The sequence below is a fragment of the Ornithodoros turicata genome, chromosome 6 (genome assembly GCF_037126465.1).
Source record: "Ornithodoros turicata isolate Travis chromosome 6, ASM3712646v1, whole genome shotgun sequence".
NCBI classification, from domain to species: Eukaryota; Metazoa; Arthropoda; class Arachnida; order Ixodida; family Argasidae; genus Ornithodoros; species Ornithodoros turicata.
Window position 1 is genome coordinate 62,542,859 of NC_088206.1, and position 26,393 is coordinate 62,569,251.

At 45.5% G+C, this 26,393-nt stretch overlaps 1 protein-coding gene and 1 long non-coding RNA gene across 2 annotated transcripts in view; one reads left to right on the top strand and one right to left on the bottom strand.

Annotated features, from left to right (window-relative positions):
- The window catches only part of LOC135396923 (beta-1,4-glucuronyltransferase 1-like), a 120,889-nt gene extending 95,154 nt beyond the window's left edge, over window positions 1-25,735 (bottom strand). Inside the window, exons 1-5 of the mRNA XM_064628163.1 lie at window positions 25,629-25,735; window positions 24,837-24,976; window positions 24,547-24,739; window positions 23,821-24,010; window positions 23,101-23,755 (exon numbers count right to left, since the gene is read on the bottom strand). Of these exons, the coding sequence (XP_064484233.1) occupies window positions 23,101-23,755; window positions 23,821-24,010; window positions 24,547-24,739; window positions 24,837-24,896 (1,098 nt within the window). The 5' untranslated portion in view covers window positions 24,897-24,976; window positions 25,629-25,735. The remainder of the gene's footprint in view (window positions 1-23,100; window positions 23,756-23,820; window positions 24,011-24,546; window positions 24,740-24,836; window positions 24,977-25,628) is intronic.
- On the top strand, window positions 20,916-26,204 carry LOC135396924 (uncharacterized). Its single transcript, XR_010423563.1, has 3 exons — window positions 20,916-20,994; window positions 24,532-24,758; window positions 26,087-26,204. It is a non-coding gene; the product is annotated as an uncharacterized LOC135396924 (long non-coding RNA).
- The last annotated feature ends 189 nt before the right edge of the window (window positions 26,205-26,393 follow it).

The window sequence follows — 26,393 nt, forward strand, 5'->3', positions numbered from 1 at the left end:
GTGGACAGATGGAGAGAGGACGGCAGGGAAGCGTGGGAGACAACGGGGTCATTATGCGCCCTGGTTCGACTTCAAGGGGGAACACTGGCGACATTCATCTGCCGGAAAACCCAGGGAAAACCTCAGACAGCACAGCCGGCGCCGGTATTCGAACCTGCGTCACCTCCCAGTCTAGGCGTGGAAGGCGATCAACCTAACCACTACGTCACGCGAGCTGGTTACCAGACAAGTGGATTCACTGGACCGCTGAGGACTTTTTTGCTTTAAGCGACATACCGAAATTACAGTCGTACATTAAAGCACGCGCAACTAGAAGCCTCTACGCGAAACACGTGCAATGCGCATGATGTGCGTACCATCGTCAACCTCACACTGCGCGGGTCCGTTACATGAACGTCGTCCTGGTCGATTCACAGGAATGAGCGTTCTTCGTTTTGTCAACAAAGACAGCTTCTATTAAAAGTGTCGCGCATTGTCCTTTCACGTTCTTTTTTTTTGTCTTTTTCAAGAAGAATATTTTATGAAATCACCACGACGAATACAAATACAATAAAACTGCACGACAATACTGAAAATACGTACAACGACACGACATACAATAAAATCGCAAATACTGCACGAGAATACGCGCGCAACCGAACATTATCGCCTTTTATTAGCACCCGTTCATATTTATTGCGATTCATTTATTCTCTATACTTCAATATAAAGCGAAGTCGTTACAGGAACACCACCTGAAGTGCCAGCAAAACTCCCATCCCGAACCAATTAAGCCGCGTCTCCGACGCTGTGCTGCCCCACCCTACAATCACTCCCAGCCACGCCAGCTCGCCCGACAAAAGCGTTCATTCAAAACTCCCAACTCACCCCCTCCAACGCATAACTTATTCAAAGCGACAACACTGCGGACAATGCAGCGGCCCCTTCAACCTGCAGGCAGGCACATACACACACACACACACACACACAAACCACATCAAAGGAGAACTGTTCATTTCGTCGGTTCCACGCGAAAGGAGCGCACGCCAGGTCGAGGAAGCCGCACGCGCGTGTTCATCCGTTGTACAGCTCGGGCGTCAAAGGCAGAATTAGCGGCGGTCGAAAACTGGCAGGAGTCATCGCGTGGCATCGTCGAGCAGCCGAGGAGGTACAGCCCCGGTGCACGCTATGTCAAAATCAGCCTATATGTGAACGTTGTTTGCGTTCGTTTCCTTTAGTAGAAATAAAGCATAAAGGTGCAAAATGACATTTTGAGGGTTTTTCTTTTTTTAGGTGTGCGTTCGTTCTGGAAAGTGTCATAAGCGATCGTACGTCAGAGTTTTTTCTTTTTTCTTTGTTTTTTTCATGTGTTTTTCGTTATTTTTACTTTCTGGAGAGCTTTAAAGCTTTACAGGACGAGCCACCGTGAAGTCCGTCCGTAGCTTCACAGGGATCACGTGACACACAGAGTATGACCAACAATGATGGTCCTATAAAGTCACCGGATTTTGAACGCGTTAAGCATAATTAGAGCCCTGTGTTTTGGTGTAGAACCTGTTTTTACTCCCAGATTTGCATCATCGTCACTTAGGGTAAAACTCGAAAAAGCCCCGAAAATTACTTGGTAAAGTGCAAATGCCGGCACTAGAGGAAGCTATGTTGCGCATCTCATGTTCACGTAAAACGCGAGAAGCACTCTTTTGTTATTTTATTTTCACCCGAAAATCTGCTTCTCCACCCCATATTGCCCGATTTTACCCTGTTCTACGGCCCCTGAAATAACCCTGCGTAAAGCTAGATGCGTCAGCTACCCTCCAGTTACGTTGACAGATGTGCAAATGGATTTTGTACAGTTGTTGTGGCAGTGAATCGCGCACCTCATCATCATCTCGTGCGTGCGTGTGTGCGCGCGCGTGCAATCTCCCAGCCAACTACATAACCTTTGTCCGCTGGGTGCATTGATAGGTCCACGCCATCAGTGTGTGTGTGTTGGGGGGGGGGGGGTTGATAGTCAGTGACCTTGATGCTTGTATTTAAGAAGCTGTTTCCTATGATTAAACCTCTGTTGATAATCTGCTGTTGTCCTATTTACTTCTTTCTATGTCCTTGTCTGCTTGCTGCCCTGAAATAACACCCAATGCCCCCCCCCCCCTCCCCAATTTAAATAAAAAAATATAAAACCCGAAAACACAGGGCCCTAGGCATAATCCCGAAAGATGCAGTTAGTTTTTATTGTTTAGAACAATACAGTATGGTGCATATATTATGAGCTACTTTGAGCTACTTTCCCGCGACTGTATAATGTGTTCGTGTGTCGTTGCTGATGGATATCTCGATACCCATAAACACCGATTAATTCCACACACACACACACACACAACGCCCATCCGTGAAGTGCCTGTAAAGCGTGCTTCACCGTACACAGCCGTGTCTTGCGGGAAAGCCTGCTCTACATCAACTGTCAATCTCGCGAACGTCTATCACACTTTATGGCGCGCATTAATAACCAACAACCCTCACAAACTACCAGGAAAGATCACGCGTAACTGATATGCCCTTATGCGTGACGTACAGAACAAGAAACGTGTAGCGAGAGAGAGATAAACACGATCCCTATTGCACGGTAAAGTCCGTGACTGGGCTTTTCGTTGCAACCGCGTCCCATGAATAAGCTTCCGCAAATTCAGGCCAGTAATGGCAGTGAAATCGTAGTTGTTTCTATTGTTAGTACTGACTTGCTTTATTTTGATACGTGTCACTTCCCACCAAATTACGGCATTTTGTTATGGCAGAAATTACGGACCCAAATATTCCCGGCCACTAATAAACTTCGGCGCGTTTTCTTATTCGACTCTGGCTACTCCAAGTAATCTGCTAGTTGGGCTATGACGTAACGTCACGTGACCCTAGAGTGGTCAGCTACGGCAGGATTTTTTCGAAAGGTAGTAGCTACCCACGTTCAAGACGGCTGACGGGGCGAATAACACCGATATTTCGAACGCCGCTTTCCAACAAGCCTCGTATTTTAATGTTGCCTCGCTATAATTTATCGTTACATTCCAATATTATTTAAAATAAAATTTGCATACCGACTGCTACTAAAGAGTGTACATCTAGTCCAGTTGACGACTGATGGAATTCGCGGCGGAATCGGGTTTAGGGGAACCCGAAAACGACCCTAGAAACAATAACCACGTGCTGTGCAACATGTCCTGTAATACAACAGTTAAAAAGCTTCGCGGACACGCCGTGGAAGTGTTCAAGTGTGTGAATTCAGTCCCCCCTCGATTCCAAAGCGTGCACGTGAAACTTTCAAGCGGCCGTTAAGTCTCAGCTGTGGCGTATACCAGGCGACAATGCCACACGCGCATGTGTGTGAATGTCGTAACCCCAACTTACCCTCCCTAGAAGCAGAGTATAGAGAATATTTGCTACCCTCCGGCTACTCTGGCTATTTCTCGCCGCAAAGTTACGACTTTATTTCCGCTACTCTGGGATTTCTCGTCCGCTTACAGTAACTCGGAGTTACCAGAGCTGAATAAGAAAACGCGCCCAATGTCAAGAGTCTAGGGTCTAAGCGTAAAGAATTCGAATTACCGTGTCCAAAAAGAAAGTAAAGTGAATTTCTTCCGCATATTTCCTTCACGTAAGAAGAGACAGTGTAGTTAATTCTTTGACAGCCCACTTCACCGCAAGAGAGGTGGAAGAAAAAGAACCCGTAAAAGTACCTAAAAAAAAAGAACAGAGATGAACTGCGCACCAGCATTTCCATTACGAAAGAACTCGCTGCAACAACATAAATACCCATAAACATCCCAAAAAATCGCGTGAGAATACAGGCACACGGAAAAAATCTAATTTTCTACGCATTTTATTCAACTTGTGCGCGCGGCTCCTATCTCGTTGAGGCAGGCGTGGCGGAACCGAAACCAAAACTAACGTTCCGCCCATCCCCACAAAACACGGACTTCACGGAGAAGAAATTGTCCTACATTCTTTCCATACGTAATAACCTTACTGACAAAAAAAAAAAAGAAGAAGAAACACAGTCGCATTTATAACCGTCTCCTTCGTGTAAAAAACCTAAAAACTAGACGTTCCCTCCACAAAAGGTGCGTTCCCGCTTAACGAGCGCCGGCGAAAATTCCGGGAATATATCACGAAAGATAAATCCCGTGTAATGTTGCCAACCCATATATTCATATTTCGCCAAGTTGGGGCAAGAGAATTCTTTCGCGAATTCCTTTCTCTAGTTCTTTTTTTTTCTCTCTCTGCTTCTTTCATTTTGTTCTCTCTCTCTCTCTCTCTGTTGCACTCTATTATTACGCGGACGAACAACGCTGATGCTGAACAAAGAATCTCGGCCTCTCCTTTAATAAGAGACCCTGCGCTTGGCGAACGGATACCATCCATTACAACTGACTATTTATCACAACCGAGCCCCTTTTATGCGTTGGCGGTTAATCTGCGCAGGGAAGTGATGGGTATATATTGCATTAGAATCTCGAGAGAGTGGTGGTCATTAATTTAAAATTATATTCGTATATTGTAGACCATAAGCTCGCAGTTATTACAGTGAGTTAAAGGGCGTTGCGACGCTTCGACCAAAGTTATGCCAAATAAGTGTGATAGACACATATTTGCACCGATGCGAACCTGCATCCCAAGTTTCGCAGTGAAGAGGTAGAAAATCAGCAGCGCGAATACTGAAACTCATCCAGCGTGAATACTGAAACTCATCCAATACGAGTAGTAAAATTCATCGAGCGCGAACACTGAAACTTATCCAGCTCTCATATCACTACTGCCATCTCCGCCACTGAGGCAGGGCGAGAGGGGTCACGTGCCTACGACTACCAATGGGAACTGTCGTAGCTCTCGTGCCTCTGACGTCATAGTATGACGGGCACCGAGGGCCAAGTACGACACGTAGAAAAATAATTATTTATTTATTTTTTCCAGCAGTCTTGCGTGCAGTGCATTGCATGCGTGATGTGACGAACTGCACACGCTCGGGTGTCACGATACGTTCAACAATGGAAACCAGGCTTTCACGGGTGGTGGGGGGGCGAAAGTTGGCTGACTTTGCATGTACGACGACATATCGGATTATATTAGCCGATAATGCCCATACTGCCAATAATTTCTAATGTGTTTCGAGTAGCAGCCCCGAATCGAGGCAGAATCGAATGTATGTATATGCTATCGATGTTCTGGTTGTTTCCAATTGGAAACTCTGTCAAGCGGCTGTCAAATGCACACCGCCTGCGGCACGGCTGGATTTCTGGGTATTCCAATTACACAACGGACGCGAGGCCGCACGTTTATGGGTATCTTGTGGTCGATTGTTTTCTTTTTTATCCCCGGTACTTTGGGTGCTCTTAGCGACGTAGCTTCGTTATGCCAACAAAAGGCTTCTTAACAACACTATAAAGAACAACATAAAGGACAACATTACGCAGTAACTATCTTTCCCAGTTTCCTCGTCTCTGAATGTTGTACAACAATGCACAGCCACCGAACTACAAAAAGTACCGCCCTGCGGAAGTCGAGATTCCAGGCCCGAACACAGCGCATTCTTCTAAACACTCTCCAACTGGAGCCGAATTCCCTTTCCGATCTAACGCTAACTTTATCGCACAAAAGAAAAACGTGGGTGCCTCTACACCCGACAACGCAGTCGGGCGCCAGTTATAATTGCATTGCATTCCAGTGGCAGCAGCGACACCACGGCTGCATTGGCATCCATTTTCGTGCCTCACACTCGTTTCTATATGCATTCCCTTTCCTTCTTTCTCTCTCTCTCTCTCCCTCTACCATGTGTTGGTTCTGAAACTAGACCGTGCGCTCTCTCGCCCACTGCAGCTCAAACAATGAACTTTCGCTGCCAGACGTCGACACTTGACGAGAAAACTCCTTTAACGAGTATCCTGAGAGGTCAGCACTTCCTTAGTGCTCTTCAGGGAGTTTCGTCTCGGGGATGTACGTGTGCGCGTGCGTGGGAGGGGGCACCCATATCTGCTGGTTTTTCGGGCGTCTTTTTTCCTTCTCGAAGATATTTGTGGGAGGTGTTGCAAGATATATATATATATATAAGGGGTCTGGGTGCCGCGAAAATTCCTGGAGCTCTGTACCGTGGTGATGAAAGTTATATAACCCTGGCTACAAGGCGACGTACCAGATGTTGTGAAATTCTGTGAATCTGCGGTGCATCTATAAATCTACAAATTAATTTGTGAATTTTTGAAATTTATACATTTATTCGTCAATACGGAAGAAAGCCCACTGCGCACCGAAATAGTTGCATTCTATTCGCAAAAGCAAACTTCGCAATTCTTTGCAAGAACCAGTTTCGGATCGAGTCTTGTTTCGTGCTGAAACGGTCGCTTCTAAAACTCACTTTACTGACGCAAGGCAGTAGTTTTCTTTAACTCTCTGACAGTACGAGCTTCAGCGCTAACTGACGAACCTCAACTTCGAGTCGACAAACGCATAACACCGCAAAGAAACACTTACGTGCTACAATTTCCTTTGTAGTTTACTATCGAGGTGAAAAACAAAAACACCCAAACCCGCTTCTCGCAAACCGAGGTCAGCCCGAACCGATTAACACGGATCCCTCTAGCTTTCTACGTTAAAAAAAAAAAAAGAAGAGGAAAAGAGGTAAGCATCCGCTCCTGCGAACAGGGTTTTCCATCGATACACCGTCTCGCATTGCCGGGTGTTAATCAGTGTGTGACCGCCATGAGATGGTGCTTACCCCTCCTATCTCCTCTCCACGTACCGGAACAGACGAGCACGCTGGGAACCGTTATCCAGACCTTCCCCATTCTGCTCACTTCCGGTCACATCACATTTTTTATCCTCTCCTATCGGGTTACTTTCGTGCGCCACCGCCTCCCATTTGGGATGAGCAACGGAAATGCGATTGGGTCACGTCACTCACGGCCGCTTCCGGTTCCGGCCGGCAGCGCCTCCCGGCGGAGGATGTCGTGTCCATCGACGGGAGCGTGCCGCGTAAAGAGCTCGACGGAAGTGGACGAGGCAAAAACAGGAAATGACGTCTCCGGAAGGAAATAGAAAAAAAAAAAAAACAATGTCAGACAACTAGGTACGATGTTGCAAGCGGCGCTGAACGGTAGCGTTCAAAATAGGAAAGAAAGAAAACAAAACAAAGCCAATAAAATAGCAAGAAAGTAATCATCGATAAAACCAAACTGCAAACTGTGTTAATAGAAGGACACAAATTTGTCATATTCCTGACACTCCATCGGAGAGAACGTATTCTCAATTTAATTTCTGATGGGACTATATTACTCGCAATTTTTTTATTGGTGGCATGTACCACATACGGTACAGTTAGTATGGAACATACATGCCGTTAGGAGCTTCAGTCAATACCCCTGTCACTTGAACGATCACTGAAAGAGACAGGGGTCATTGAGAGGCTTGAGAGTAGAGAGAGAGAGGCTTGAAAGTAGAGAGTAGAGAGAGTAGAGAGAGAGAGAGAGGCTTGAGAGTAGAGAGTAGAGAGAGAGAGAGAGACTTGAAAGAGACAGGGGTCATTGAGAGGCTTGAGGGTAGAGATAGGACGAATCCACAATTTTTTGAATCCGAATCTGAATCCAAGGAATCCTGCGAATCCTTTCTAAAAAAATATACAAAGTCAGTGGAAAAAAACACTTCTACTGGAAAGTGTTTTAAATCAGAATTTGATATATTTGTTTAATGAAAAACAAATTAAATAATAGTTCACTTTCAGGAGGAAACCCGTATTTCTTCCTAAATGTAATTTATTTAACATGTTGGTCATCGACCGCAGGAAATACATTTAACTCTCGAGGCTGAATTCTTTCCGTAAAACTAAGTAACAACCAAACGCAAAACCATGTTACCTCTGAGCATGTAATGAGCGCTCCTGCTTGAACTCTTTTAGTCCAGAGCAAAATGTAAACAAACAAACAAGAAAACGCCCGCCGGCCAATCGGGCTTTCGGTGGACTCCGTGGGCGCCAATTTTAAAAAAAGCAACAAACGAACGTGGTTGGTGGACTCGAAAGATTCGGTTCGCCGTTTTAGGTACTGAGAATTGAATATCTGAGAATCCCTGCCTATAGGATTCGCTGATTCGGTTGGCCCATCCTTACTTGAGAGGTATTGCGAGGATTATCAGGAAGAAAGTGGAACTAAGCGGTCACGCCCATAGCAGCCACGCACACGCAAAATATTATCCCACTCTTCTTTTGTTTTTTAACTCGTTTATTTTCCTTCCCGTCACTTCAACCTCTAGTGGTCATTGCCGGAACCACAGTCTCCATATTATTTTTCTTTCCAATCCAATCCAATCCAATCCAAGAAACATTCCTGGAACATGACCTAAAAATCCCAGGGTTGAATTCACCTTCCGCAAAACTAAATTAGCGCACACGAAGCTTTTAGCGCAACCGAAAGTTCGTCCATCCAGAGATCGCAGCTAACATCCTTTTTCCCACAGCCCCGGAACATCCAACAAGAGGGCACATCCGATTCGGCTTAAGTGCATCCGACAGTCCACTTCCTTTCGCAAACCCTTTTCCCCTCGACGCTGCTCTGGGTTTCGTACAGTCGAACGAAAGACAACCGGCATGGTGAATGTCTCTCTCCTCAGAGGCATGGGGGTATTCGTCGCCCATGTAGCACACGCGCTGACAGCAAGAAATTGAACTTGTCAATCATATTTGACGTCTTATCTAATAGAATCTACATGGAAAAGAAGAGACAGACGCGTTTGTCCGCGCCGTCGTATATATACGTGGATGGGAGACTCGGTCCCCCAGTAACGACCCATAGTGAAGTGTCTATTAAATGGGAAGCAGAAGAGGACGAGGCCAGCCACTATATATAACTGCTGTCTATTCACACGATTGCATAGAAAGCCCCGAACGATGCCAATGCTGTCCCGTCCACACATTCTTCTCTGAAGACACGCTAAGGCTGCGTTCACGCGGGGCAACTCGGACAAACGTCTTATGACCAAGTTCGAGACCGCGTTCTCATCTAGCAACTTGGTTGCTCCACCCACAAGCAGCCTTACGGCAATCGGAGGAATGCGGGTTCAAATCCAGCTGACGGTGCCTTTATCTTTAGCTGCCATTAAACAACAACAACAACAACAACTTTATTACAAGATGATGAATGGGGAGTTTCGTCACCAGGGGCGATACTCTATCCCATTCCTGGCGGTGATGCGGGGAATGAAATAATGAGCCCCTTAACACAATAAGGATCGAAGTCCTATGGTGTACAGAAAGGTGAAGAGAGCTTTGAGGGCAGAGCGTTGGTGGGATGGATGTGGCCAGGGACCAAGCAGTTTTGTGTGTGAGAGAGAGAGAGGGGCGAGGGTCTAGCTCGGTAAGGGATCCGGAGAGTACTGTTCGGGAAGGTTGGTAGTGTGGGCAATGGAGAAGAATGTGCTCTAGATCTTCTACAGCACGGCAGTGGGAAGAGCCAACTTGCCTCAAGCGGTAACGCCACTGCGCTGCCATTATTCAAACCTAATCAGCCTATTTCGCCAAAAGATCATCATTATCTTAAAAAAAGATACCTGGCCGGTTTCACGTCAGTTCAGGCAGGGAGGTCCCACCGACCTCATGAATTTTCATTATTATTTTTTTTATATATATTTAGAAGCTCATCGTGCATGATGACCAACAGCGGTGAAATGAATAATTTCTACGGAATAGTTTTCGCGCAAAAAAAAAAAAATCCAGAAAATCCGGCCCTGAATTCGAGTGTTTCAGGTTTGCCGTGTTTGCACGCGTATATCTCCCGAGTCTTAAAAGATACTGCAGTGAAAGTTTTTTATGCTTTAGTACGCCTACAGGCCAGCAGTGCAAGCGCAAATTTTGGCGCGCAGGAGCAACGCTCTGTGATATAAAAAATGGCGAACATGCTCTCTCGTGCGGTTTTGTTCCAACTTCGACGCGTGATTTCTCTGACCGAAGATATTCCTCACTACCCTATTAGGTATCACTTCACTCAGCTTTTAATGCTCTTTCATCTGGTATATATAGCGTGCGTATACCGCCAACAAGTATCTGCTAAAATAGGCAAATGTTAAGGTATATTTCGAAAAAACAAGGATTTTGAGCGTCCGTTTCTCAAAAAGGCCTTTTTTTTATTTCATTTATATTGTACCAGGACACGGCCCGATGTTAGACCTTTCATCTTACGTAAAAAAATTCTGCTTCAAAAGACATACAATGGCGATTAGCCCGTTAAAACGCGGCCCTAGTCTGCGTGCGTACTTGTCGGAGCCCGGCTGCCGGTACCGCGGGATGGCGGGCCTCCTGTCGATGTCGTACAAGAAAGGGACAACTTTGTGTTATCAAAAGTGGTAATTTATGTCGATATATTTACAAGACTGCGAAAAAGCAGTATTCTGCAATGACAGCGACAAATGATTTCACTTATTTTCTATGAAAACTTCACTCTTCTGCACTCACTGTCCACGGTACTAGCTATAAATGTTTCTCGGCCTAGACTTTCCGGTGTCTTCCTTTGCCACGCATGCGAACCCTGTATGCCACTTTGATGCGGTATAGGTTTACCCATTGCTTTTTCTTTTGCATTCGGAAAGAAGCCACGTCCTCAGCCCGTACATGGAGTAAATGGACGCGCGTTAGGTGTTTTGGCAAGCACGTTATCATATCTTGTGACTCAAAGATGACCTCTTGCTCGAGTGAACGCAAGTTAGGTCTCGTGGCATGGTGCTTGATTCCTGTCACACCGATCCTGTCACACGCACTTTTGTCGTGACCTGTTCCTGAATAGCCATGTCGCGCTCGCAAAAGTAGATTTGGAGAGCTCATAGAGCCTATGCCCATTTTTAGAATGGCTCGCCGCTCCATCTGACACGTAAATCATTAGCTGCAAGAGGAACATTCTCGTCGAGACATTCTTCAATAGCTATGGAAGCTAACAGTGACTGTGCTGAATCGTGACAGAAGTCTTCGCTCACCACACACCAAAACGGTGCGTTTCCGTGCCAGCTGTTACCACACATGTGAATATGGAAATCTGTTTTCCGCAGTGGCACGCTTGTATTTCGTTAGGCATGGCTACTGTCCAGTTTTGAGCGAAATCGAAGTGCATTAGGTGTGTCTCCTGTATGACTCTGCTGTGAACGTATCTAATGTATGGCTGGTCTTTCCACGATGATGCCAATACATATATATATGTAACTATGACAAATGCGAGAACCCGCCCACTTCCCTAGCTCTGAGAAGAAATGTACTGCTGCAAGTTCAGCACAGCATACACATTTCGTGCTAAAAGCCCTCTGCATAACTTAAAAATATCGTAAAATGAAGTAAAGCAAGCTTCGCAGGAACTTGCGCGAACCCTGCAAAAAAAGCAATTCCGAACTCAATATTTATTTGTACAGTATTGGTATCACCGTGTACGAAGCTTGCAAGAGTGAGGTTTTACCTTCGCTGACCATTAAGTTTGACCTAGCCTTTGAAATACGGCTTTACGGCAACGTAGGATTTCATTCTGATGCTTTGTTGGAAATCACTAACTCCCAGAAGTGAATTGTTTCTTCAGCAGGACGTCAAAAGTTTGCCGACGAATAGTTCAGGTAAGGCTAAGGCCAGACAACCTTGCTCAAACAAAGGGAGCATCGACACGAGGCCCGCCATCCCGCGGTACCGGCAGCCGGGCTCCGACAAGTACGCACGCAGACTAGGGCCGCGTTTTAACGCGCTAATCGCCAGTGTACGCATTTTGAAGCAGAATTTTTTTACGTAAGATGAAAGGTCTAACATCGGGCCATGTCCTGGCAAAATATAAAAGAAATAAAAAAGGGCCTTTTCGAGAAACGGACGCTCAAAATCCTTGTTTTTTCGAAATATACCTTGACATTTGCCTGTTTCAGCAGATACCTGTAGGGGTACACGCACGGTATATATACCAGATGAAAGAGCATTAAAAGCTGAGTGAAGTGATACCTAATAGGGTAGTGAGGAATATCTACAGTCAGAGAAAGCACGCGTCGAAGTTGGAACAAAACCGCACGAGAGAGCATGTTCGCCATTTTTTATATCACAGAGCGTTGCTCCTGCGCGCCAAAATTTGCGCTCGGACTGCTGGCCTGTAGGCATACTAAAGCATAAAAAATTTCACTGCAGTATCTTTTAAGACTCGGGAAATATACGCGTGCAAACACAGCAAAACTGAAACACTCTAATTCAGGGCCGGATTTTCTGGATTTTTTTGCGCGAACACTATTCCGTAGAAATTATTCATTTTACCGCTGTTGGTCATCATGCACGATGAGCTTCTAAATATATTAAAAAAAATAATGAAAATCCAAGAGGTCGATGGGACCTGCCTGCCTGAATTGAAGTGAAACCGGCCACCTATTGATATGTTTGTGTGGCGTTAGTTAAAAAAAAAAAAGTTGTTTCTCAGCTACGCCTGCAGGATTTGAACCCATACCAAGTAGTACGGCATGCCATCAGGAGTCACGTCGCAGTGCTCCTATCGCTGATTGGCCGATGCACCAGCAACTTGTGAACATTTCGCTCGGCGAGCGATTCCCAGCGACTGGTGTCGGTGGTGGTTGCTGGTTTCGGCTGACCAGCAACCACCACCGACACCACGACAAAATTGTTCATAGTTGCTGGGAAAAGTTGCCCGGTGTGAACGCAGCCTTAGTGGAAGTTGACCAGGTCCCAGTTCAGAAGCTATGAACACCAAACGGCAGACCACGCAGAGGTGCGCCCATTGAGATGAATTCGTTGGAAAGCACAACGAACAGACTCATTTGTTGTACAAAGCAAGGTGAATGACACAAAGCTACAGACAGCACACACTATCTGCAGCGCAGGAGGCCAATACGGGAAATGGCCAATGGCGGTGCACCCAAAGCAAAGTTGATACGTATAGCAAAGTTACCAAAAATCTATATACGCATATACACGTTAAAAAGAAAAATTATCGCGACTATTATCACTGAACCAATTTACTCGAAACAGCTAAAGTCCGCAAGGTGTCAAAGACAGACAAACAAAACAAAATTTGAGGTAAACGAGACAAAAAAACACGAGGACAACTATTAAATACTGATAACATCCCCGAACAGTGAAGAACATACCAGAAGCGACCAAGAACTTCCGTGACAAAAAAGCAGCAGGGGAAAAGAAAGGAGAGATAAGACAAAAATAACTAAGACCGGGAAAAGACTCCATCGAAACTACCAGAAATTTTTACATAAATTCCAACCCTTTTGCATGATAATTTCGACGGAGCGCACTTCAAACGGGCGCAGCCAATTCCGTTTGAAACGAAAGCTCTCCAACAGGGGAAGAAAAAAAGGCAAAGAGAAAGAGACGGGAAAAAAAAAAAGAATTCCGTTCACGAGAGGCTCACAAAAGGAAGGTCAGGAAACCGATCGAGGCTCTAAGAAGAAAAACAAACACACCTCCGAGACCAACATAAAGTTCAGCCACGCAGTCACGCAGTATTCAATGAATCCTTACACACTAAACATCGCCAGAGTGCTGCAGACAAAAGAGAGGGGGAAAAGAGAGAGAGAGAAAAGACCGAACTCACACAAAGAAAGTTAGAACGAAAGAAAGAAATGACAAACAAATCAAGCAAATAGAAAGGAGCCGGAAGGCAATAGGAAGCAAGGTAAAAGACAGATAGCTGTAAATACGAACACGGCAAGCACACAAAACAGAGTCTAACCTGCCTGCTCAGTATTCAACGCGTGCGCGTGGAGGGCATACCGAGGTCTTCCCTACAAACGAGTCGGATCCTCCACCACCTGCTGCTTGCATTTCAAGTACTGCACTTGTGGAGAGTGTTGAAGAGACATCGTTCAAATGAATTCGGATGAATAAAGGATCTTTCGCTCAACGCGTGTCGACACCTTTTCTCATCCTATTGGTCGATAGGCGCTTATCCAGATCTACCTCTTTTCGTGTTTTCTTTCTTGTTTCTGGTGTGAAGTGTTCGGAGACATTTCTGCGACGGGAAAGCAGGCCAACAGTAACAGTGCGAAATGGAAAGCTTTCAAACGACGATTTCGTGAGACCTGTATAGTGTTTCTTTTTTCTTTATACATACTACAGAGACCGCTGAAAGAAAGCGAGCCTCACACAAGCGACGGAATCCTCACGGAATATTCTAGCGGAAGCAAAATAACTGTTCAAGAGACGGAAGTTCCGCTGCGTCTTGTGGTGAGCATTCGCACGGCGCCGGAATATCGTGCATGGCCTATTCAGCACATAGCAGACGACGTCTGCACCGTGGTCGTCTGCTACGAAATACGAGCTGCAATTCCCCATGGTTAGAAGAGCACGACGACATGACGCGGCAGCAGAAATCTACGAAGTTATGTGCGTCTTCCACTGGAATATTCTGGTGAATGTCTCTCGTGTGAATACAAGGTTACGAGAAGGCATTTACCTGACCATCGTGAGTTAGACAGTCAGATTAAAAGACTGCTTCGAATTCTCCTTACGATATACTGTACACTACTGTATGTTGATTGATTTATTGCACTGTAGTGTACTGTATACTTTTTCGTACATCCGTGTGAAGAGCAATGTATTTTAACCATGTTACATGTAAATAATAAAAAGTAAACGCAAGTAAATAATAATTGAACGTGAAATGTTTAAGATTAGGGAGCTGTGTCACTTGCTTTCGTCATACACCGACAAAAATGTGCGCGAGAAATAATTATTAGAAAGCTTCTTTTCGCAGTGTTGCTTCACTTGACTCGACCTTTTTGTATCAGAGCTTTAGAAGCAGGCGAGGGGTATGCCACTTATTACTCTATCACAATTTCTACCATAAAGCCCTCATAAAGCTCTCGACGTATACGTAGTTATCTCGCCACTAAGTTATTACACAGACCTTTCGCATCTGCGTGAGTACAGGGAAAGAGATAACGAAAAAAAAAAAAATCCAGCTAATACCATCGGTTTTTCGCATGTCTATCAGGGATGGCAGGCGTTTGTCTTCGCCGGATCCAGTCAAAGTATACAAGTTCAAAACTTCACGCAAACCACGTCAGTCTGGCACCAAACGTGCGGTGAATGATTTCGCATATCGATATGTCAGGCTATTTTTACCGATCACTTTCACAGCGTCTCTGTAACAGCACCCTTTAGGTGCTGAGCACATGTGCGGACACGTATTGAGCAGCAGGTCGAACCAAAAATTATACAAACGGCGTCCCAAATCTACACATACAGCTGGGGGAATAGTAAATTTTGCAGTCGCTATATGCGAGTACATTTCGTCGGAAAACACGAACGATCGAGCGCCCCGGGGCAATTCTCGGAACGATCTGCGGCTCCCCAATCGGATTATTTCGCGGAAAACATTTTCGTAGATTCTCTTCCAAATGCGGTATAGTGCCACATACATACATAGAGAGTGAACGGAGTGTTCTCATCTGCATTCCTGGTCAACCCCGGTCATTTGGGGTAAGCTCGAGCCATGGCAACGACGCGGTCTTCGAGGCGATTCAACTGGAGCAATAACGTTTCAAGTCGGAATGCAAGCAGCCCTTCGGGTGGACGCGAAATGCGGCGGAACTGAATTTCGGTATATATAGGCAATCCGAAGCGATTTTTCAGTCTTATATATACGTGCGACACACGGGCACGGAGAACGGCAGCATTGTCTATAGTGGTATTCGAGTCTCGAATGATATCATTTACTATAAGTCCGTGGCACACGTTTACGGACTAAAAAAAAGCAGAATTATTTTATTTCGTATTATAAATCGACGTCTCTCAAACATTCCGTAGGCAAAATACAGAATATAAAATAAGGAAAGACGCGTCTCCCAAGATGCGCAATGAACAAAATAAAGAGAGAGAAAAAAGGTGTTCCTTCACGAATTTTTTGCGGACGATCTACCGAACGAATTTTTGTTCTGAAAACGGCTACGATATCAGGTCACCGAAAGGAACAGATGTTCTCATTGGGACAACTTTGTAGCCTTTATAATTAAAGAGTTAATTAACGATTTTTAGGTAATTAGTCATTTGACGGTTGAGCAACATATGACCAAGAACGTCCGCCTGCCCAGAGAGGATAGAAGTGAAAACAGCATGGCTATAGCCCTTATAGTTTTTTTAATGAAAAATCTGTCTCCATTAAAAAAAAGACACCCTGTATAGATAGGGTGTGTCTTTCCCGTTATAAATTCCGTTCCCGGATGCGGGGGAATTGGGAGCCATTTTATAAATCTGTAATTCGTTTCTTTTTTTTTTTTCGCAATTTAAGCACACAAAAAATGGACGATAAATGGCATTAAAACCATCCGTGCACCAACGCACGAATGGCATTAACGAGTTAAAGCAGTTCATGTCTGTTTGCTGGCCAGAGCGCGGGACGGGTCTTTCCCCGTATGTACCGTTTCTAAACATTTTGATTCTGTCATGTCTTTCGAACGATGTAAGGCAATTTTTTTTTATGATGGAAATAAATTAAATCAATTTAAGTCAACTTTAAAGCTTATATTGTTGTTGGGGAAGTATAAGGTAGGCGTGTAGAGGGACGAGTGAAGGACAGCGATGGGTAGATACAAAATACAAACGGTAGATTGCAAAAACCATTCTCGCAGTGGCGCCACCCGTGCTTTACGTGGGCTTTTTACGTCGCTCGTTTCCTCCCTACGCGTGGAGAGGGGGGCAAACATACTTTTTTGTTTAAAGCGTACAATGACAAACAATGGGAAAGGAAGTAGCGACAGCTACAGAATACCTGGCGTTACAAAAATTGTCTAGGTGATGCAGGACTCCTTCACTGAGAACCCTCTTCCATTTTTAAATGACGCGTTTTACACTTCCAAGCAGTTCTTTTCTTTACGCTGCCGAAAAAGTAAAAAATAAGGTCTGAAATAAAACTACGAAATTTGTGCACAGGATGTAAAAGTGCATATGTTACGTTCAAAACGGTTTCGCCTGTCGTTAATGATGTCAAAATTCAGCGCAACTGCGAAAGATCGCCAAAAAATCGCGTTGCTTAGCGGTAATTTATCTTCTGCATTTAGGCACCTGAGCGCATCTCATATTTCTGTCAAATACGTCGTTGCGGTTTTCCGAAAGGACAATCGTGAAAAACCCGACTGCTCGGATACTTCTTGCAGCATTTGAGAGAAAGTTAATTGATGATCCATCCCTGTATTTTTTCTAAAGCACTTGATCGCGTTCTGCACCATCGGCTCACGGTGAAACAGAAGATGACCGTGTAATATATCGCAAGATCACCGCCATTACACTGCCATTACAACATTAAAAACAACTAAAAGCTTGACGTTTCGGGAACAGTAGTGCTGCCATGATCAGAAACAAGTGTCTTGGCTGAATTGCTTACTTATGTATTAACGGTACGTATATAGTAGTCCGGAAGAGGGCCTGGGTGTTTGTTAAACAACTCGAATCATGGTTCATCAAAAAGATAAACCATTCTGTCAACAAGCACTCAGGCCATCTTCGGGGCTACTACATACCGTTAATAGATAAGTAAGCAACTCAGCCAACACACTTGTTTCTGACGATGGGAGCAGTACTGAAACATCAAGCTTTGAGTCGTTTTTAACGTTGTAATTCCGGTGTGCGTTTTTACCAATAAACAACGTTTCCCTGTACGTGAATTAAAAAAAATAAATAAAAAGGAAAACGCGATTATGTAGGCTGCATCAACATGGATGTCCGCTACTCCACACAGAACTTGGAGCTGCGTGCTAATGAAATATATAATGAAGCAAAAAGAATAAGAGCTAAGTGTAGAATCACATCACATCAATGCACATCATTAAACATCACATCACTTTTAATGATGTGATGGTGTGTGATGTCCGTGATGTCCGGCGCAGAGAGTGGGCCCTAACCCACCTGCTCTCATCTCCCGCATACACGCGAGACGAATAGCGGGAGAAGTGCCCATCTAGCAAAGTCAAGCAGCTGTACCGAGAGAAGTAAATATCGTCAGTGATATTGCAGATGTGGTACAGCACGCAAGGAAGAAAGCAGCTAAACAGAACGTACACGATGCTGCTGGTGTACATGGGGCTCCTCCTCCTCCAAAGAACGCTGCCGAGTGCCCCCGATGGTTAATCCATCAAAGGGCTACATCTCCCCGGAGCCAGTTGTAGCCCTCGCTCCCCAGATAAATGACCCGTAATGTGTAGCCACTTCATTCAACAACAGAAAGCACGCCAGGAAGGAGGAACGAAAGAAAGGCGTTCTATGTCACAACGAATCAACAAACTCCGGGAAAGACAAGAAGAGAGACAGAGAGAGTATGGGTGGAGAAGAAAAAGCATAGCAGACGACAGTTTTACAGCAGCAGACCGTGTCAAGCAGATCGTTGTTCACCAAAATGCGGAGCAGATGATGGAGGAAGCGGGGGGGGGGGGGGGGGGGGGAGAAGAAGAAGAAGAGCAAACCTGTGAGAGATCGATCACGAGAAATACGTCAGATTTAAAGTGTGTGTCTGGGCTTAATAGGAGACTGTGCGCCACGTCCAAATATAAAATGGCCGGATTTATAAACAAAATGGAGGAATTGTTAGCCACAGTCGCTGCACAGTGGGACTTCTTGTATACGAATACACCATACAGCTAATAACAGAGTTCGAGGTGACTCGTTACAAGTGACTCGTTACTGTAACTAAGTTCTTTTTTTTTTTTTTTTTTTGATAACTTGCAAATTAACTCGGTACTTTTGCGCCATGGTAACTTTCAGAGGAACTCGTTTCTTTTTCGGGTAACTTTGGCGAAGTAACTTAAGCTAAGTGCGAAGTTACTTTTAATTCACTTTTCACTCACGTTCACATATTTTCTTGCTTTCTCTCCGGTTCTTTCGTGGCATAAAATGCCACGAAACGTGATGCTCAATCAATGCCAGTATTCTATTCAGAAAGTAGGAACCGCTGCCATTGAAATGAGCCATTGTGCGCCCACAGGGAGTAAGATGCAAAGCGCTCGAATTGTTGGACATCGAAAACGAAAACGATCTAAGCGTGTTGCACTCCTCCGCAGGCAACTCAAGGTCTAACTCAACTGCTCACGCGCGCTGCACCTGTGTAGTGCTATTTTGTGCCCGAAGTAACTCGGAAGTAACTCGTTCTTTTTTTTTTTTAAGTAACTCCGTAACTGCGAGTTACATTTCAGGCCGAAGAACTTCGTTACTTCGAAGAACTTAGAACTTCGTAGTTACATTTTTGACACGGTAACTTAACTCGTAACGAGTTGTTTTTGACGGGTAAATCCTCGATCTATGGCTAATAATCATTGAGACCGAAGTGTGAAGTCGGACGAAGCAAACACGATTGTTGTTTTGCCAACACGATTTTTAACGCAAGGAGTTTTAGGACAAAAATCTTGCACTGTTGATGATTAGATGAGTCACAGAGTTAGTGAATTAGAAAAAAATATTCCTGGAAACAGCACCGCAAGCGAGGAGTACTAGCTATGGATACTTCAAACAAGCTAGCCTGCTTGCTCTATCTTGCTTTATTAGAACACAGCTCGACAAGACACATTGTTCGTGGTGCGTGTCTGGAGAGTGTGTGTGTGTGTGTGTTGTTTAAGTAATCTCAGGTCTGCAGCATGTAAAATACGTGTAGCCCAATGTGGCCAGCAAGGGCTGGCGGTGACAGTGGCGGTCACGCCTCGAAGGCGCATTGTTCTAAACTGCGCGACATAGTTCATGTAGCACATGTAGAAATACAACAAACATTTTCGTTATTATGTATTGTTCATGCGGTGTAGAGCGCGGCGTCGATGTAGTTACGATGGCTCGAGCGTGCATGTTACACGGCCGCTTCAATCCAACGTGCGTCGGAGGCAGCACCAAAAGCAGGACGCCATTTTGGGGAGGATACATCACCTTACATTCTAAAAACAGAACTTAACCGCATAATACGATCTGTATCAACCGTTACGCTCGAATGATAAGTTATCGTTTCTGACCTGTGGACAGATCGGGGCGTACGCCTTTTTGTGGCAGGTAAGATGTACAGGTTGGGACAAAAGTTTACGGAACACGCGAGCGACGTACTTTTCTTGGGTGCGACACCCCAGCGTCCGCCGGAAGCGGGTGAGTCCACTATTCGGAGGGGTGGAAGGGTGCGCAGACACACCCAAACGACACCGGAAGTGCAACTGTGTGTCGCTAACAGCGCACGCTTCCACCCCTTCGAAGCAGTGAACTCACCCGCTTCCGCCAGCCGCTAGGGTGCCGCACTGAAGAAAAAGTACGCCGCTCGAGTGTTACCATATCGAAATTCGCTATATATATACGAATATTTAAAAAATAGCATTGTTTCCAAATTTTAGAGTATTGCGACACACTCCGATGGCTGTGAGAATAACTTTCGTTGCTGCATCTTCAAGTCCCTGTCTACTATCTCTGTACTATCTTCGCCAGCATCTTCCCCACGCGGAATTGACACCAATCAACGGCGTCGAAACCGAAACCGTTCATTTCAAGCGCTCACCCCTATCCCAGTAAAACTTGCTCATACGCTACGCAATCAGCCGTTCCATTACCTGATCCCCCTCGCACTACAAGATCCCGAGCACGACTACTACCCGTGTTTCTGCTATTTTCTTACGAGCTCCTTACAGCGCGCGAAATTAGAGCCTGTCGTCTGCTCTGCTTCTTAGGCCTATCTCATTTGTCACAGGCTCGCACCTTTCATTTTCGCACTGTGCCCAGGCTGACACAAATTGAAGGGGACGACGACGACGATGTAATTAAGACCATAAAGGGCGGCCATTTCACGAAGGCCGTTAGGTGTGACTTCTAGAGTGAGATTTTGCGTTTCACGCCCAAAGATGGAGACAACCTTTCAGGCAGCGCGTCGTCTGCATGGCGAAAGAAAAGGCGTTATTCGGTTAACCAGACTGCCTTTGTAATGGCGACGGCGTCTCGTAAATGTCATGTAGAATCTCCCACGCTGCTTCGTAACCCCATTAGCCGCTAACACACCAGACGAGGTGCTTCTACATTCTACATTTACTATTTTGATCCATTCTCTCTTGCCTTCTTTCCGTTTTTCTTTTGTTTTTACTCTCGCTTTTGGAGCGGCACTCTGCTAACCCGCGAGATAATTCGCGGATGAGCTATGCTCACAAAACTGATTAGGAAGGCGTTCCATACAACAACGACGACAACTTTACTTTCATGACGTTGAATGGGGCGTTTCATCACCGTACAGGCAATACTCTGAAGTGCCTCTCTGAAGGTGCCACTCTGATACTGATACTCTGATGATGCTCTGAAGATACCAGCACAGTGAAAGTCGAACACTCGTATGCGCGCCTTTAATTTCTTGTTTTGACCAAGAGATTTCGTCCGGCGGCCAAACTAATGCGGAATTTGGCTTCAATCTGCGCAGGCAGATATCCAGCTCGCGTAGCTCAGTGGTTACCGTGCTGGCCATGTCACGTCGAGGCTGGGAGGTGCCCGGGTTCGAATCCCGGTGCCCGCTGTGCCCTGGGGGATTTTCCTGGGTTTTCCTCAGACGCTGTCAGACATACAGCACAGTTCCCTTAGAAGTCAGCCCAGGATGCACATTCCCCCAGAACTTATTCAGAAGCACCACCAGGGATGTCTATGTTAGGCTTTTAGGTAGTCAGATTATTTACAATGTGTCAGGCAATGTTGCTGCTTTCATTTTTATGTCACTGCACAATTTCTTCTCGGTCACATAGTATTTCACATACTATTGATAGTCGTCACCATTTTTATGACAAATTTGTATTTAAAGCAGAAGCTGCATGCCACACAAATCGTTTGTTTGTTTAAGTTGCCGTAGATGCCTTTTCTCTGTTATGTCGGTGTTTAATAATTCTAACTTCTTGAAATTCCTCAAAAGTTCAAAATCAACCGAGTCATTTTAGGTGATGCATCTGATAAGCCTCATTACATTAGAAGGAATGCCCACCACACTAATTACACATAATGGACATGAATAGAAACTAACTCTACTGGGGAAACAATGACTCAGAATGACAGTAGGCCAGTGCCAGATTAGAATAACGCTTGTTATAGCAGCTCCCACCTCGACCTCCATGGCTAAACTTGTGTTACAAGTAAGCACGTACAACAAAGTGCAGAGTATCTCACGCAGATGTCGGTTGTGCTGTTCGGGGCTGGACCCCGAACTATTTGCTCCGAGACTGAACGGTGACGGCGCGCTGCGGAGGCACGAACTATGAACTATCGTAGTGTGGATAGCTTCCTCGCATTGTCTGCTTTTACATGTTTGTTCCGCGTTCAGTGCAGTAGGTGGAACATTGGGGAACCGAAGAGTGTCGTACCATCGCGGCACAAGTGATCTTCCGGTGAATATACACAATAATTGCGGAAAAGAACCACCAACTCTGAACATCGTCCGGCATGTTATCCACACTGGAAAGGCGACAGTGTCGCCCCCTATAGGTCGACCTCGCAGCGAATATAACAGGTAACTTTGCCAATTATCCTGGCAGTTATCGTGATACAGTGAGCATCCCAATGATGGTTACTGAGAGATGCTCACACGTTTTGTGTGGTGGGCAGTTCTGCGAGGACTACTTGCATCTCGAAGCACGAGAAATTACACTCCACTCCATTTCCGGTACCACCATCATCTTTCCTTCTCAGTCGTTCCCCCCTCCCCCCTAGTGCACCAAGCCGCCAATTCTCAGCGGGCAGACAGCAAATTCTCCAAAGTTACAAGACATGTCATAAAGAGAGCAAAATTATTTCGCCAGGTTGCATAGTGCAAGAAAAAAAACATATACTGTTGTGTTCACTGCCGTGTACGCACATACTAGACAGGCGTCAACCTTACTGTGAAGCACTATTGTGCCCATTATGTCAAATGCAAATACGGCGTATTTCTTGGCATAAGAACTCCGTTACAGAACACATGACACCATACCTTTGGTGCCATTATGGATGTGACTTCCATACAACAGTGAAGAAGACCATGACACATTGCACCCGCTTGCACTCACTATTGTATTTCCCTTACCCGATTTCCAATAATGACAGCGCCGCCACTAATGACAAAATGTGCCGGAACGAATGAGCCAGTGTATGCAAAGTGCACTCACCTGACTAATTCTGTTGAATCCATACTGCCGAAACCTCTCGTCGTAGAACGGAGCAGAATTTCTCCCAAAGTAGAACGGCTCCCAGGGGTCCCTCCACAGGACCTCGAAGAGCACGGCTAATTTTTCAGCCTGCGGCTCTCTCTGCCACGCCTCGTAGTCCGTGTGTTTCTGGCACTTCCAACACAGTTCCAAGTAAAACGGCCGAGCCTCCATAGACTCGAGCCGCTTCAACAATCCCACCTTATCCCTCGGCACCGGGACACCGCTCCGCACCTCAAACGCCGGAGCAACATAAACGGTCTTGTCGTCCTTGTGAGACTCCACAAAGAGCCTGTTCTCGTTTGCGAAACGCAAGAAATCCTCGTGGAGTCCATCGTTTGGGAGGAGGTCGATGTCGAGGACGAGTACGAACTCGGTGAGTGAATTCCGGCGGGCAACGTTCCTCAACAGGTTGACGGGATATGCTATGCCGTGAGCATAGTTTTCGGGAAAAGGTAGGGATCTCAACTGATCCAAGAGCCCGTCGCACGGCGGAGACGGTCCGAGAGGGTCGGGAGACGCTTGGGCGCCGTCGGACTCGGCGCCGTCGAGGGGCGGAGGATCGTTTTGGGCACCGTTGTTGAGCGGGTAGACTAGATGGAAGCTTGTGTTATACCTGAGGAGTGGATGAATGAGTGAGTGCGTAGTCCAACGAGTAACAAAGATTCTTTACGGACTAACCTGAGTGCAGGAAAACACCTCCTGAGGTGGACCAAGATCTCGACGACGATTGCTAGGTCGGATCGCAGTGCGAACACCGTAACCGTGGTGTGTCCCCGCCAGCGCGAAGTCAGCGCCTCCAAGTAATGCAGGTGATTGGCCGTACTCTGCGTGACGAGGGTCACGTCGGGACGCACGTGGTTACGGGAACCTGCGAGAAACGTATTTACGAGAGCCTGGTATGACGAGCACTCGTAGAGGACGCACGATTGCCACCACAGTACAGTCAGACACGAAATTAATCGACGGTATCTCGGAGTGTTCGTGAAAATTTCCCGATAAATCTGTTGCTATTTTCTTCTACTGGACCGAGGCGAGTATATAAAACAGTAAAATCTTATTAACGTTGTTATGAGACGCCAATTACTCCAACTGGTAGGCTGCAGAGAGCTCCTGTACCAAAAGGCATCGCCGTAAAAGTACATTTAGACAGCACGTACAGCACCGAGTATCACTTAAATAATTATGTTTTACAATTATTTAAACTCGCAACAAAGTTCATGCAGTGCTCATCTCTTGGGATGCAGAATTACAGAGCAACATCCATATAGAATTATGGATTGTAGAACTAGTATATGTTTTTATCAAGTATGGACACCTGTTTCCTGCGGCTCCATGCTCGAGCCTTGGTGTAATTACAAAAGCTCATTTTTGCGTAATTTGCAATTAAAGGAATGTGAAGCTCACCAAGAAGGCTGTCCGCACGGATGAGGAAGTTAACGATGTGGAATTCTCCGCTGGAATCGAGCACGGAGCTGCGTCGGATGACAGCTTGCATCTCGGCACGGTCCTGATCCGCATCTCGACGGGACCGAGTTTCACCAATCCGAGCACTGCCCTTGCGCGATTCCAGACGTGAAAGGAGAGTGATGTGCACCACCTGGATAGTGTAGAGTGTAGTAGGTATAACATAGTATATATGACAGAGTGTATAGTGTAGTAGGATAGCGTATGTGCGAACACGAGGGTCAACTTACTTGCAGCACGGCAATGACGAGGACAAGAAGAACAATGATGCTCCTCCAGATTGCAGGCATTGTGACAGTTTCATGTCAGTCGCACTGACCAAGTGGTGCGCTATGCTGATGAGTCTCACATGCCGATGTAACTTTTCAGTCTACGATATGCAAAGAAAAATTCGTATTTACAACCTGGTGATGGAATTGCTGCTCGGAAAAAGCGTCAGCCAGTCACAAAACCGCTTCATTTCAAACTATTGCGACTGTGGTTATTTTTATTTCGCATTCCGTTTCGCAAGCGAGTCGCTGATCAGGTTTGAGTGTTCAACTCGTTGCAGATGTAAACTTGTGACCACAAAAACGTGAATGAATTATCCATATAAGTCGTGCACGCATCTTTCGCGTTGAGTGTTCCTAACACTCAACGCGAAAGATGCGTGCACGACTTATCAAACAGGAATTGATTATCATAAGAATGTGACCCAATGGCAACGAATAAAATGGAATAACAATGAGCAACACCACCGAAGACATTCACTAACGAATCGCGCGTTCCACCAAAAGCCGTCTCTCGTCTGCATCCACGAGCACGCAAGCACAGATGCATACATTAATAAAACATTTCCTTACTCATTTAGATGAGTAGTTGCCGTGCGAAAACTCCGAAGTCGCGCAGCAGAGCTTAATTGCAATCATAAGGTTTCCTCACGGAGACACGAAATGGGTTGGGCACGGATAGTATAAGCGTATACGTGCGTCTGCTTTGCTCATCCGTTGCTTTGAGACCCGACAGGAATATAAAACACTCACGTATTGCTTATCAGACGACCTTCGGCGTCGGTACTGTCGGGTGGCGTGGAGATGCACCAACTCCGACGCTCTCCGCGCATTTTGACAGCCAAAACACGAGTAGTTGCCCTTCGTCTGCGTAAATACGTTATTGAACGTCCTGTGGCGCGTCAGTCAGCCTCATTCGCGCATGCGCATGAGGGACGGCCGCGGATATTATCAGATTTGTTTCGATTTTGATAGAACGCGCGTTATTTGAAATTGTGCGATTGATTATTTGAGGGTATTTTGCAATTTACGAGATACTTTTTACTGTCGCGACGCCGAAGAACAAAGAATAGAAGCGCATCGTTGTCGGAGGAACGGGGAGGTCCTGTAAAGGGTTCTTTACCGCAACATGACATGTCGTACAGTGAATACAGCTTTACAGATATATTGCAATGATTTTACTCTTCTTTTTAACTATTTTTTCACTGCAGAGACGACAACTGATTTCAACGATTAAGAATGACCTACCCTTATCAGAAGAAGCGAAGAACTTCAGTGGTCTGTAAACTTCAGGCAGAGGATGAGGTCAGCATTGAAACAAACATTAGCGTACTGGAATCTAGCAATATTGTTTTTATTGGTTCAATATCAGATCTTCAATGAGAATATTGCTTTGTGAAATATTCCCGATCACCTCAATTTTTATCGATGTACCCGGATAACCTTTAAGTTTTGAATTTTACACACACATTCACAACTTAAAAAAAGCCCAAACATATTTGACATGAATGATTCACA